We start from the raw sequence: 15,659 nt of genomic DNA on the forward strand, positions 1-15,659 counted from the left end.
TGGCTGCTCTAGGCAGGTTCTGGTAAAATAGAACCGTGGGTTTACTTTGATTGCATTGCCAACGATCTAAATCACACTTATTTATGAAAGCCTCTCTTAACTTGGTCTTAGGAAAGGACAAACAGTTTAAGGGTGATGTATACAGAAAAGCTAAACCCAGGGCTGTAATTGACTGTTTAACATAAGCTAACCATGGGATTCTATTTTCTCGGACAAGTTTGATAATATTGTTTAGTATCACTTGATTTAACATAACTGAGTCCCTCTTCCAAATTCTAAGCCAAAGAAAGAGCGGGGCTAATTTAATCATATCAGTAATAAAAGTCAAACCAAGTTCTTCATGGGCAATCAGATTTGAGCAGGTCTAAGGCACTTATAGCAGCTTTTTATCAAACTTGTCCTCCACTGTTTCCAGGATCTCCACTTCGACCATTGGCCCCATAGGTGGCTATGGTGACAGATTCTGCCAAGTAAACTTCTACCATTTCCCTACAAGGTTTTTTACCCAAATGAGAAGAAAACTTCCAGATCGCAGCTATACTTCGTTTCAGCATGTTGGTTCTATTTTCTATCATAGCAGTCCAGTTAAGTTTGGAATCAAAGAGGAGACGTAAGTACGTAAAAGACTCTACACATACTAGGAGGCCCCCATCTAAATTAAATGAAAATGACTTTTTCTTTTGAAAGGCTGCTGTCATAACAAACGTTTTGGATTTAATAACTGTCAAACCCAATTCTGACATATATTTTAAGTTAAAACTCTATTCACAGATGCCTCCCTACAAGGATGGGGAGCTCACATGGGCAACTTAGGTAAGAATTCAGCGATATGATCAGACATAGAAAAGACCGACCATATAAACCTACCAGAACAAAGGGTGGTTTATCTGGCTATGAAATCCTTTCTACCTTGGATCACGAAGGCCTTCCTTCTTGTACACATGGGCAATACCACAACAATGCATTACCTGAACAAACAGGGAGGAACTCATCCAAGACCTCTGTCGTTTGTGTCTCAAGCCATGTGGAAATGGCTCATAGCAAGAAATGTAACAATCGCTGATGTTCACCTTCCAGGAGTTCAAAATGTAGAAGCAGACTACCTCAGTCAAACATGTCAAGGAAACCAGAAATAACTTCTAAACGACAAGGTCTTAGGAACAATCTTTGAAGACCGGGGCTCTCTTCAAACAGACTCATTTGCAGAGGTAAAAATGGAGACATGCACTCAGATTCCACTAACAAGGGTCGAAGTGTAATGCCCTTTGATAGATTGGTCAAAGAAATGTATATATGCATTTCCCCCAATACCCCTCATACAAACAGTGCTGATCAAATTTTAGCAAGCAAAGACCAGATAGAATATGAGAGAGCCAGAATGGCCTTGCCAATGCACGGACCTTCTTCACCTTTCCGAGTGTCCACATAATGGAGTGCCCTGCAGACAGGTTCTCCTGTACAAATTCAAAGTCAGGTCCTTCAACCAAATCTTCCATTGTTGAATTTCACAGCCTGCCTTCTAAATTCCTGCAATATGTTCACTGATAGCTACCATAAGACTGCATGGACATTCTACAGGTAACCAAATACCCTTCCACCAGAAAACCATATGCTTTCAAAAGGAAAAGGTTTACATTTGGTGCATTCAAATCAACCATGATCCTTCTATGTGGTAATCCCTTTCTTACTTAATTTAGCAAGGTTTGGCCTTCAATTTGGTAAAGGATTTCTTAGAAGGTATTACGAAAGGTATTCTCTTCTGCTAAGCCTTTTCTCTGCCTTGGGAATGTAATGTACTATCTAAGTTAATGGGGCCTTCTCTTGAACCCATTCACAAAGTTTCCTTACAACATATTACTTGGAAGGTCACCTTCTTAGTTGCTATGACACCTGCACACAGAATGAGTGAAATTCAAGCCATATACCCTAGTGAACTATTTAGAGTATTCCATAGCAATAAAGTGGTAATGAGAATCAATCCCAGTTTTCTTCCTAAGGGGGTTTCAGATTTTTCCTATTAATTAGACTATTTCCTTGCCTAATTTCTTTCCAAATCCATCAACTCCAGCAGAGAGATCTCTACAATCACTAAATGTTAAAAGAGTTTCGATAATTTTTTTATAGATTACGAGTATGACAGGTCTAGCTTCAACACAGCAGTCCATTCGTAGATGTGATTGGAGCAGCGGATGTAGACAGCAACACGCTGTAGGAACCATCAGAGAATCATGTGGAGGATTCTTCCTAACTAAACCCCCAGATTCATCAAGAACACATTTTGCGATTTCTTAATAGCGAAAAATACTGATTCGCTATTAAGGAATAGCAAAATGCTATTCATCAAGAAATAACTCAAAAATAGCGATTTCTAATAATTCCTTAATTGCGACTCGCAAATTGCGAGTCGCAATTAAGGAATATCTCCCCATTCATTCCTATGGGCCCAGAGGCCCATAGGAATGAATGGGAAGACCAACTCAATTTGCTAATCGCATTTAGCGATTCGCAAATTGAGATTGCGATTTCAAGGGTGCAGGGGTGTCCAAAGGACACCCTGTTGCACCCCTGAAATTGATGTGTGCACATATGTTGCGCACACACATGCCCTTAGGGCATGTGTGTGCGCAGCATGAAACTTTGAAAAATGCACTTTAGTGCATTTTTCAAAGTTTTTGCTATTTACCACGTAGTTAGACTTTGCGGTAAATAGCGGCCCCAGATTGCGAATTCGCAATTTTTTAAAATGGTTCATGAATTGCATTTAAGGAATCTCAAATTGAGATTCCTTAAATGTAATTCATCGCAATTTAGCGATTTCTATAATTGCGATTTTTGCATTTGGGATGATGAATTCCAAATGCAAAAATAGCGCTCGCAAAGGGCCAGATTCTCAGAATCTGGCCCTTTGCGAGCCGATTTCGGCTTGATGAAACTACCTGTTAGAGTAGAAGAAGGTAATGGGAACAGCCTTTCCTGACGTATCTTAATGGCTTTAACTGAGGCCAGGGTTAGGAATGTCATCATAGTTGGTTGTCTTTAAACACAGGACTAAAGGCACTAAGGGTCTTGCTGTACCTTATTTTGTAAATTCTTATATATTACTGAACTTTCTACTTAAAGAAAAAGAATGACAGTACTAATTTGGTGCTTCCCTGGCTGATATGTTCATCACTTCATGGAATGTAACCACATCATTCACTGAGACATTTTAGTCTGGTGGACTCTGCAACTGTAGTGAGTACCGTCCCAACAAAAATCCATATGCAATTCAACATCATACTTGACTTAGAAGTTGAGTGCAAGGAAACAAATTGGGAAATCCCAACATATTGATCTGGCTATTTCTCTGGGTCTTTTATTTGTAGCATAATCTGAGAGCTGGGGCACCATGATTGGCCTTGGAGGGGAAGGAATTTGAAATATTTCTCTTCAAGATATTTTTGTAAGAGACTGAAACTCTTTATCCACTTGAATGCAATGCCAATGCATTGGCAAACTTACGCCCTAATTCTATCAGCATTAGCTCAAGGGTGGTTGACATTTTTGTGCTCCATTCCAACTCTCCCTCTATTTTGCCCCACTCTTTGTCCGATTAAAATACATGCAGGTGTGGTGCTTTATATATTGAGGCACTATAGAATAATATCCATAATGTATGTTACATTTGTTTAAACTGAGAGTGACTTCTCTTTCAGTCTGTATTTTTCCAGACATATGCGAGTGTCCAAGTCAACTTTCAAAACAACGAACCCTAGTCACCACTACCGAAGTACTTATTGATCGTCCATGTTTTATTTTTTAACAGGAGCACGGGAAGGAGGTTAAGGGGGTAGGGGCACAGTCAAAGATTTTGAGAAAACTGTGAAAGAGGGATGCAATGAACATAGAGCTTTGGACGAAAGTTGCAGAACTTGAGCAACAGGATATCACCATGAACAATTCTAAGTTACAAGGCCATTTCTAAGCTGGTGTATGTCAGCTCACTAGAGTGCTTCTCGCCTGATGGCTACCTGGCATAGGTCTGCACCAACCACAGATAAACTGGATCCTTTGCATGCCCCAACCGAGAGAAGCTCATTATTCATACTTGTCCAACACTCTGACAAAGCCATGACCTTAAGGCGCTATGGCTCCGGAAGCAAAAAGTAAAGCATTGAACATGAATGGCAGAGAATCCAACTAGGCGCCTGTACCAGAAGGAGTTTGTTATGCCCTTTTCAGAGTCCAGTCACCTTTTTTCACAGAAAAATGCATCCAATTTGTCGGGAGAATTCTGTCTTACTCACACAAAAACACACACACAATCACACACCAATCAATCAATCACCATGTTCTGCTGCTACCTGTACAATAACGGTTCCGTGTATGTAAGGGACCCTTCCATTGTTGCCACATCTATTGTGCATATTCTCTGTGGGTGAGAAAGCATACACAGCTATCATGATTTTACTTGTTTCTTGGGAGTGTTGGAAGCTTGCACTGCTGCTGCCTGCTGCCACATGCCCAAGCCGCGTCTGTGTTGTGGTTTATGGAAGCTTAGTTAAAAACGTTTTGCAAACAAAATCCCACACATTTGGCATTACCAATTCTTGATTTAATTTCCGAATGGGGGTTTTCATATTTTTAGTATATTTTTGTTAACATATAAAAAGATAATGGTATCTTTAGAGAAGCATCTCTTTTTTTATGAATGGAGGTATTTTTCCTCCAACTCTTACTTGATCCTGCCCATAGGCATATTTTACTCTTTGTTTATTACTATCGTCCCATTACGAAGCACAACGGAGTGTGATCGACCTTCAGTGCTACCTACCTGTGCTCTTCTGTCAGCTGCGCATCTTCTCCTGAAGTTGGGGAGGAAGGGCTGCACTCAAAACCGTGTCCTAGATAGAGGCATTCTTTCAGTGATTTCTCCAGCTCCGCTTCCAATACCAGCTGCACTCTTTATGAACAAAGGAGAAACAAAGCACATATTTAACCTACCTGGAAATGGGAAGATCAGACCAATCACAGTCAGCATAAAAGAAAAATATGCAGCAGGAGTGGAAAGGGATGTCACCAGCAATCAGAGCAGTATGTGATACAGCCCACTATCTAAATGTATACCATCCCCCCACCTCCATTATGCACCATTGTGTCCAGATGGCCTGACGAAGAAAAAGTCTTTGAGTTAGAGAAGAAATTTACCACACAAGTATCACAGCGTGGTTTGGACACAAGTATCTCTTTAGACATGCTAAGAAAAAAATAAGGTATTGAGTCATCTCTGGTGAGTGTCTCCCGACTTGGCAGGTGTCAAGTTTGAATGGTCGACAAATAAAATAATGCAGCCAGTGCTTAATTTGAACCAGTGGGGCCGACTGGCGCTCATTTTTGAGAACTGGAATTTATGTTTCCACATCAGACACTGATTGCAAACAACAGAGAGAAAAACACAGAAGAGGGAAAGAAGGAAGAAGATAAAGCCGTAAAAACTGTACACAAAGGGAGAAAGCTGGCTCCAGAGGAGTAGGCTTCATGATTAAAAATTCACTCCCACTTGATGTGGGCTCCGTCTGGATGGATGAGAGAGGCAGATACACTGGGATTTCGGGCACATGGGAGAGACGCACAATTTGCACATTCATGTCAATCTATGTACCCCAGGGACTGCTGGATTCCACCTTCACTGATCTGGGTTCATTCCTACTCACTGTACCAGATGTCCTCCTGGTCCTCAGCGGTGATTTTAATGCCATAGTCTCGGGCACATTAGACCGCTATACCCCAAGGGCAATAGGACCCGCTGCACACTAGCTGCCCAATTTTCTCAACGCTATGGGCCTGGTGAACTCTTGGAGAAATTATCACCCAGACCAGATATAAACACCCTTCACTCAGGGGCCCACCATAGTCTTTCCCATCTAGATTATAGTCTTGTCCCTGCAGCACAAGTCACTCACATACATGAAATCAGACACCTTGCCATGGGCATCTCCGATAACTCTCCGGTATGGATACACATAGTACTCAATCAAGCCACAGTGGGTAGGCTGGCTCCAATCAACCCCTGGTACCTTCAAGATCCGAAATTTCGTAAAAACCTCCTCAAGGCCATAGACGATTACTTCACGGACAACGTGGGGTCAGTATCCTCATTCCAGTCCCTAGGGGAAGCTTTCATGACCGGAATTCTAGGTCAGGCTCTGTCCTTGATCACAGGGGCGAAGAAAGAAAAACAAAAAGAAATCCTTGACATAGAGGCTGACATTTATCGGCAGGAGGGCGACCTAGAATTTGGTGTGACACCGGAAAAGCTCCATCTCCTGAGCCGGAAATAACACGACTATAAAGCCCTGGTCACGGACAAGGCCAAACTCCTGAGTAGGGAATGTCAGGGTAGAATATACGAACTGGGTGACAGAGCAGGGAAGCTAATAGCATGGTTAGACAAAAAAGACTGGGCGAGCAGATTAGTCCCAGAGCTTAAAGTCAATGGAGGCACCTCTCTCACTGAATCCCAAGACATAGTTGATAAATTCGCCACTAATTTCCAAAATGTATACTCAACCGCGACCTCACACACTGAGGAACACTCCCAAGACCTCCTTTGTGACATCAGACTGCCTTGTCTCTCCTCAGTGGATCGTGTCTTTATGGAAAGCGACTTGACCACATATGAAATTGCGCAAGCAATACACGCATTGAATCCGGGCAACGCTCTTGGACCAAACGGTATCCCCATCGAGTTATATAAACTATGGCCCGATAAACTCGCACCACACCTAAAATCGATGTTTGAGGAATCTATAGAACTTGGAGCTCTACCGAGGGAACAGAGAATAGCCGCTATAGTCACCATACATAAAGAGGGGAAGCCCCGGACCGACTGCCTCGTATAGGCTGATTCCCCTCCTAAACGCGGAACCCAAAATCCTGGCTAAACTTCTGGTTGCCCGTCTGATTAAGGTAATAGGCACCTTGGTGCACCAACATCAGTCTGGCTTTATGTCACACAGAAATACGGCCCTAAACTTACGCAGAATTCACAGAGTTCTGGGCAGAGCATCAACCATTCAGGAGTTGGCCGTAATAGTGTCCCTGGACGCAACCAAGGCATTCGACACAGTCGAGTGGCCTACCTCTGGGCAGTACTTGCAAAACTGGGATTTGGCCCAAAAACATACAGTGGTTACGTCTCCTGTACCAAGACCCTCTGGCCCAGGTAGTGGTCAATGAAAAACTGTCACCAACGTTCCCACTTGGCTGAGGAACCCGTCAGGGTTGCCCACTCTCACTCCATCTTTTTGCCCTTGCCCTGGAGCCTGCTTGGATCCGGCAAGATCATTTGATACGAGGGCTGAGATGGCCCCCTGACTGGGAGGTCCGCATCTCACTCTACGTGGGTGACATTTTACTTTATCTGGCCTCCCCGACGACATCCCTAATAGTAGTGTTAGAAATGTTGTCAGTGTTCTGCAGATTCTCTGGCTTCACGGTCCATTGGGGTAAATCCCTATCATTCGCTCTTAGGGGAGATCCTCCTACCCCCCGGGAAACTGCCCAATCCAGATCAGCACAGCGGGCTTTAAATACCTAGGTATTTGTATTACCCACGACCCCTCAGCCCGCTACACTCAAAATCTTCTTCTGCCCCTGCGTAAACTCAAAAAAGATATTATGAGTTGGAAGTCGCTTCCCCTCTCCCTACTGGGCAGAGTGGCCCTGTTTAAAATGATGTATTTGCCCAGATTTCTCTACTCATTGCAAAATGCCCTTGACCCAGTACCTGCACAATATTTCAGGGAAATAGAAGGTCTTCAGAGAGAATTTGTTTGGGACGGAAAACTGAGTATCGCCCTAAATAAACTGATCCTAAACTGGTACGATGGTGGCATAAGCCTTCTGACATAAAAAAATATTAGTGGGTAGCACATCTGGCTGCCATAAATCATGGCACCTATGGACGAGGCGACGACCCTGGCTACGCCATAAATAAATGTAACTATAACAGGGCACTCTATTAGCGGCCTAAAAAATGCACCTTGACGGGCCCCACCAATCATTCGGTCCGAATTTGGCACAACGCAACCAACACTCTTGGATGGGGACGTAAACTGAAGTTGGCATCCCTTCTTTGTGGTTCTGAAACACTGGGCAGCCTATGGAGGTCAAAAGGCTTTGACAGATGCGATTTCATTGGCATTACACAAATCGAAGACATTTGGGGAGAAGGGGGAGTCAAATCCTTCAATACATTACAGGCTGAATGTGATCTAGCTGATACGGAATATTTCCGATATGCCCAGATCCTACACTCACTTCAAACGCTTCTACCTAAAGGGACAAGGGAAGCCTCACCCTTAGAGGACAGAATATTAGATGGCCACCGACCTGAAAAGATGATTTCCCTAATATACAAAAAACTGATAAACAACATGACTGATACCCTACAGGCATTAAGCGAGAAATGGACGGGAGATGGGATCAAGATAGATGACGAAGACTGGCAAGAGGCAGTATCTTCCCCCAGAGTGGTCGCCATACCGGCGTGCCTTAGACTGGTACAGCTAAAAATCCTTCACTGTGTGTACATCACCGGGCCATGCTTGATCCATATGGGGGTAACCGACAAAGGGGAATGCAGGAGAGGCTGTGGTCAACTGGGAACCTTCCTACACATTATATGGGAATGTAAGTTCATCAGTTCTTTCTGGCATGAGGTACACAAGGCAATATTAGCTGCGCTACGCATCCGTCTTTTACTGGAGGTGAGGCGTTTGCCTCCTAAACATATGGGAACCCACAGACCTGAACACTCACCAGACACATTGGGCCACCCTGGGATTCATGATAGCCAAGAGAAACATTGCACATTTATGGGGAGCTGCTAAACCACCTACATTGGAGGCCTGGGAGAGGGACCTTGACTGGTGTATATTTAGGGAGAAGACGGTCTATGTCGCCAGGGGATGCTCCGAAATATGGGCACATACCTGAAGCCCTTCGATTAGATATCGTGGAGAAATCTGTACGCCTCCTGATTGTTCTGAACCAAATGTCCCCCTTACCCCGTGATGCTCCCCTCTTATGTCGAAATGTAATCCTCCTCCTCTGTACGCCTTTATTATTTATTCTCTATCTGTGTCCTGTGTATTGCCTATTTGAACCAATGCATGTTTCAATAAAAAGATTTATAAAAAAAAAACAAAGGGAGAAAGCAGGGGCCGGCAAGAGATAGATAAAGGGGCAGCAGTGTCCGGTAGTGGATTAAAGAGATCTGAGGTGAATCCAACAGACGGCAGTTTTGGTATTGGCACGCCGATTTTTAATAGCACCGCTAGAGCAGAGGCATGGCGCAGAGGATTATTTTTTTTACAAATGAAGCACTGAATGCAGTCGAAATCAACATAAAACAGCACAATTAGGCATTTGTTTGGGATGTTAACAAACAGGCATCTAAGGGCAATGTAAACATAGGTGCCGGCAGAGCTAGGGTTCAAAATCTACAGCTAGGCACTTTGCCAAAAAAAGGGTCAGTTATCACTGTAAAAATAGAGTGTGTCCTTGTTGCGTTTTGGGCCGTTTCCTGTTGCGGGCACTAGGCCTACCCACACAAGTGAGGTACCATTTTATCGGGAGACTTAGGGTAACACAGAATTGTAGCGCAACTGTTATTACCTATTGACTTTTGATGCATTTCTGCCTTCCAAATGAAAGACAATGTGTACAAAAAGAAGTCATTTTGAAAAATGACCTATAATTCTCATGCTAGAATGGGTACTCACAATTTCGGAAATGTGCAAATAACTACTGTTTCTAAACTCTATATTTTGTTCCAATTTCAGAAATACATAGGTGTCTTTCATTCGATTTTTCCATGTATATATTTTCCCAAATTATTTGCTATATACCTGGTACATAATAAAAAAACATTGCAAGATGCTGCTAAGCTATTGGCTCTGGGTTCGTCAGGTTCTTGGTGAACCTACAAGTCCTATATATCCCCACAACCAGAAAGGTCCAGCGGATGTAACGGTATATTGCTTTCAAACAGCTCTTACGATTTGAAGACGTTACAGGTGAAAATGTTGGCAGAAATGGCTATTTTTTTTAACTAATTTTCAATTTTTCCATTATTCAACTGTTAGTTTCTATTAAGAAACCTTGAAGGATCTACACAAATGACCCCTTGCTGAATTCAAAATATTGTCTACTTTTTAAAAATGTATAGCTTTCCAGGATCCATTATTGCTTTCATACCCATTTCAACCATTAACTGAAAGAAGGTTGAAAGCACAAAAAATAGTAAAAATAGGCTATGTCCCAGTAAAATGCCAATACTGTGAATTCCGGAGTTGGGAGCACACCGCTGACCTCTTCCGCCGTATCACCCCACTGCATCATGGGCTGTGTAGTTCAAGTATTTTCAAGAACAGTTCAAAGTTCAAATTTCCAAAGTATTTCACCTCAATCGGTGCAAGCAAGTACTTGTATTGTGAACATCTCTAGACACGAGCCTAGCTCGTGTTTCGGGATTGATTCCCTCATCAGTAGAGATAGTTTCAGGGTTGCAGAACAGGTCACCAATAAGCATGGGGGAATTTTGCGAATTCACGATCCGCGAATTTGCGAATTCGCGATCCGCAAAATTCAAGAATTTGTGCGAATTTGCGGATTTTTGTTTTTTTGCGTGTTCGCGGGGGGTTTTGCGTGTTCGCGGGGTTTTTTTGCGCGTTCGAGGGGATTTTTGCGTCTTTGCGAGCCGCTTGCATAGCGAAGTTACCCATGCAGTCGTTTATGGGAGAGGGAGAGAGAGATAGATAGATAGATAGATAGATAGATAGATAGATAGATAGATAGATAGATAGAGAAAGAGAGGGAAAGAGAGAGGGAGAGAGAGAACGAGAGAAAGAAAGAGAGGCCGGATCTCTGAAGGGCCAGACTCCTGAGTTGCCCCTACAGAACATACAGATTTTTATTTTTAGCAAAATGCATATGAAAATTGTGCTGTAAAGGTCTCTTTTAGTTTAACCCCTCCTGACAACTCAAAATGGGTGTATTTGCCATCCTCTCCCTTCTTCCTGTTTTTTATATCTGTAAGTGCTTCCTGATGAGGTTTAATTCCTTGGACAGGTGCCTCGTTGCCTACTTGTAACTATTCTCTGACCCTGCTTCAAGGGTCAGAGCAGGGTCAGAGAATAGTTGCAAGTGGGCAACGAGGCGCCAGGAAGCAATTAGCAGCAGGTGTCCAAGTTGAAGTTAATTTGTTTGTAACCCTTTTGTAAAAGGTTACAAAGAAATTAGGTTCAACTTTTGCACCTGCTGCTGTAACCCTTGCTTGGCTGAAAATTCGTTCCCGCTGATTCGCGAATTTTACCGCGATTTCGCGAGATTCGCGGATCGCGAAATCGCGGAAAATCCGCAAATTCGCCCGCGAAACGGATTTTACGCCCACCCTTAGTCACCAAACACGCGCCACGGGCCTCGTTGCCCCTCTGGCGCGCAGGTGCATCTCCAACAAGCTCGTCAGCTTAAATGGCTACCGGGAGCCATTAAAAGGGGATTCCGGAGTTGGGAGCACACCGCTGACCTCTTCCGCCGTATCGCCCCACTGCATCATAGTCTGTGCAGTTCAAGTATTTTCAAGAACAGTTCAAAGTTCAAATTTCCAAAGTATTTCACCTCAATTGGTGCAAGCAAGTACTTGTATTGTGAACATCTCTAGACACAAGCCTATGCCAATACTGGGTAAACATTTTTGGTGTTCTGACAAAAGTCTGCTTGTCCCTAAAAGCTGATAAAATAGTGATTTCAGCCCCACAAACGATTTGTTGATACCATTTGCATGGCAAAAAAACAGACTCTTTCATTAGCCGCACTTTTTTCCCATTTAAAACTTTTTTTTTTAAAGTGCTGCATTTTGACTAATTTCTGGTAGCCCTCCAGGGAAACCCACAAAGCCTTGGTACCTTTAGAATCCCCATGATGTTGGAAGAAAAGGACGCAAATTTGGCGTGGATACCTTATGTGGTAAAAAGGTTACAGGGGCCTAAGCGTGAACTGCCACAAATAGCCCAAAAAAGGCTTAGCACAGGGGGGGGAAAGGCCTAGCAGCGAAGGGGTTAAAGTATGTGTTGTGCTGCAGTTCAAAACACTAGTTAGATGAGAAGAGAAATTATATATCATTGTTGTTTAAAATTACAAACAGCAATTATTCTATGTCCTGAGAAAGACAATATAGGATTTCTTAGGTTCAAATATATTAATCAGAAAACTCAAACAAGCCTATTGTAAATACTTGCAAAGATGTATTCCAAAAATGACATGATCTACATATCACAGGCAAATGTATTCTTACGTCTGATTTCCCGGTATGGTTTTCACACACATTATTACTTTGTACACCCCTAACAGCATCGAGAAAAGTAGCTGCTAAAGAATATCTCCACATTTCGCTGAGGTTTAATTTCAAAACAACGAGATTAGTGAGCGTAAATAAATGATTAAACGGGAATTACATTTTCCAAATGTTACTCAAAGAGAGGATCACAAATAAAATCAAAATTGCAATGCCTACTGAATGAACTACCGTGGGAACATTGGATAACAGCACATGGTAACAAAGGTAGCGATCATGGACAGCTCAACAAAATTATCCAAACAATAATATTTGACTATTTGGTATTAGATCTTATAGTGGGTCAATGACAGAGGGAGTTGATTTAGCTGATTGAATCAAACTCGCACAATTTGAATGGAATATTACTTCCGTCTGTGCTGCTCCTAATCGACACACTATAGTGTCCAATGTTACATGTGCCAAAATGGGTAAGAGCACAGCTGTGTGTGGGAGATAAAAGCCAAACATATTCTCAAGTTCTCCAGTGTGGTATAAAATATGAGTGTAAGAAACCGGCAAGAAAAAAACCTGGAGGCCATTACTGTACATACTGTCATTATCAAATGTTTGCAATGATGTGCAGTTAAACAGATATTTAGCTCAACTGGGTCAGCATCACATAGATTGAGAAATATAGCATTAATTGAGAAAAAATCAATATTTACTTTCTATCAATATCTTATACACAATATTTCGATTTCTCATGCAATTTTGTCATCAATGCAAAAATATGCACCTTAAACAGCAACACTGGTAATTCTCAAACTGAGAAAAACATCATTGAGTGATCATCCATATAGACTTAAAAAACAAGTTACTTACCTTCAGTAATGCTCTTTCTGGTGGATACTCTTACAGTACATTCCTCACCTTGTAAATATTCCCCAGAACTTAGACTTGATCCGGAAACTACTGTCAGTAGGTGGGATCTTGCAGACTAGCTCTGGAAGTGACGCGTGGAGCCGCATATAAACTCCACCTATACACACTTGCTTTCTTAGGCTGTGCGTGCCCACAGACACAGAGCCAATTGTCAGTCTGGCATGAGCAGTGTGCAGCTCTCTAAACTGGGACCTTTTTAGAAGGAAAAAAAACTAGTTCACAGTACAGGGAGGTGAGAGGGTTGGTGTGGAATCTGCCGTTAGATAGATTCTCCATCTGAAAGAACCTAACCGAAGGTAATAACTTGTTCTTTGGAAGGCTACTTCTAACTGCAAATATCTCACCCTGTGAATAGCTACCATTTCAGTAACCCCCTATGTGGTAGGTCTGTGAACTCGCTCAGACCAAATAGTCCTACAAGTCACAGCAAGCAACATATCCCTCTATACAGAACTAGCAGTTGAGGCAGTAGTGCTTTGTGAACATATGTACTGACATCCATGCAGTCGCCTGACAAATGCCCAGGACTGGTACTCCACATGCTAGAGCAGCAGTAACAGCCTTAGCTCCTGGTGGAATGAGCCCCCGTACGTCCTCTGCATAGCAGATCTTTATGCAGAGAACAATCTATTGGCAGATGGTCTGTTTTTGCACTGCCTTGCCCTTCTTTACACCAGAGTACACCACAGACAGCTGATCGTCCACCTAGTGTACTTTGGTACAATCAATATGAAAGCTTTATGCCTACGGTCCGACTGAAGGTGTGTATCTTACTACTTAGAGGGATGAGAGAGGGGAAAGATTGCCGGAATGGTGATAGTCTACCCGGAGTGGAATGGAGAGATCACTTTCGGTAGAAAGGAAACTCGCATCTTTAACACCAATTTATCTGAAAAGAATGTCATGTGATCTTGGCTAACAAAAAGAGCCTGAAACGTGCTCACATGCCCTGCTGAAGTTATGGTGATGAGAAAGAACATCTGTAACGTCAGATGTCTTAATGGACATATGTGCAGAAGTTTAAAAAGGGGTGCATATCAAAAAGTGAAATGTAAGTTCAAGTTCCACTTTGGCATCACAACGCGTTTTGGTAGAAATTAACGTTTCAAATATTTCAAGAATCTCACTGCAAGAAGTGATTTAAACAAAGAAGACTGGTCAGTCATCTGGCAAAAAGCTGAAATAGAAAACGAATAGCCTTTAACAGAGCCCAAAGAAAGTCCTCGCTTGGCAGCGGACAAAACGAACAACAAACCCCTAGATGACTTGTCTTGTCAGTGGTCTATTTATGAGGTTTAGCAGCAAGCCACACATTTATGCCAACATCTGGCATACACCGTTTTGTGGAGGGACTCACTGCTGCCAAAATGACATCAATGACCTCGGGGAAAGACCAAAAGAAGTCAACTTCCACTGCTCAATCTCCAGGTATGAAGATGAAAAGTGTGCAGAGCTTGGTGCAGCTTGATCAGTAAACAGATGCTCATACCCAGGAGTTTTAGCTACCAATTTCTCCTGGCCCAATCTGGGGCTAGTAGGATGGTTAGGCCCAGACCTTGTTGATCTTCTTCAAAACTTGGGCCAGGAAAGGCAACGTCATAACAGTATAGAGAAGACCTGAGCTCTACTACAGACGGAAGGCATCTCTAAGAGAGAGCTGTTTTGCAAGCTCCAAAGCACAAAAATACTGACATTGCACGTGCTCAGCAGTGGCGTAAAGATTGAGTGAGGGTTCTCCCCACTGATGGAAGACACCCTTTGCCTCCTTAAGATACATCCGCCATTAGCGATCTGCTAGGTGTCAGCAGCTGAGTTTGTCTGCCTGGCGCTTACAGATCCCACCAGGTGGTTTACACCACAAAACTACTTTAGCAGTCCAACCCCTGCCAAAGGCCCAGAGCCCCCTGACAGAGGACCCAAGTCTCCACCCCACCCTGCTTGGAACCACATGATGGTGATGTTGTTCACAAGCGCCTGCGCAATCCTTGTTCTGAAGGAGGGCAGGAGGCCTTCAATGTCAAGCAAATCACCCTGAATTCCAGCAAATTGATGGGCAGTTGAGTCTCCACCAGAGACCTCTGATCTCCACATCTCCCAGATGCTCTTCGCAAACCAGAAGTGATACATCAGTGACCACAGTCAGCTCTGGGTGGGGTAAGGAGAGGAGTCTGCCACCAACCCAATCACAGTCCAGCAGCCACAATTACAGGTCTTCTGCAGTCTCCAACAAAATCTGGATACAATCTGACATATTCCTCTGATGCTGAGCCCACTAGGATTTGAGGTCCCACTGCAGAGCCCACATGTGCCACCTGGTAAATTTGGCCAGTAGGATGCAGGAGTCCAACAATCCTAAAAGCCTCAAAGTAAACCGTACTAAGATAAAAATAAAAAT

General features: G+C 43.0%; 1 protein-coding gene across 1 annotated transcript in view; it reads right to left on the reverse strand.

Moving 5' to 3' along the window:
* FAM178B (family with sequence similarity 178 member B) overlaps nt 1–15,659 on the reverse strand; it is a 2,784,983-nt gene that overhangs the window by 1,525,035 nt on the left and 1,244,289 nt on the right. Inside the window, exon 8 of the mRNA XM_086943356.1 lies at nt 4,814–4,942. Coding sequence (XP_086799482.1) covers nt 4,814–4,942 — 129 coding nt within the window. The remainder of the gene's footprint in view (nt 1–4,813; nt 4,943–15,659) is intronic.

This window comes from Lissotriton vulgaris, chromosome 11, assembly GCF_964263255.1.
Source record: "Lissotriton vulgaris chromosome 11, aLisVul1.2, whole genome shotgun sequence".
Classification (NCBI taxonomy): Eukaryota; Metazoa; Chordata; class Amphibia; order Caudata; family Salamandridae; genus Lissotriton; species Lissotriton vulgaris.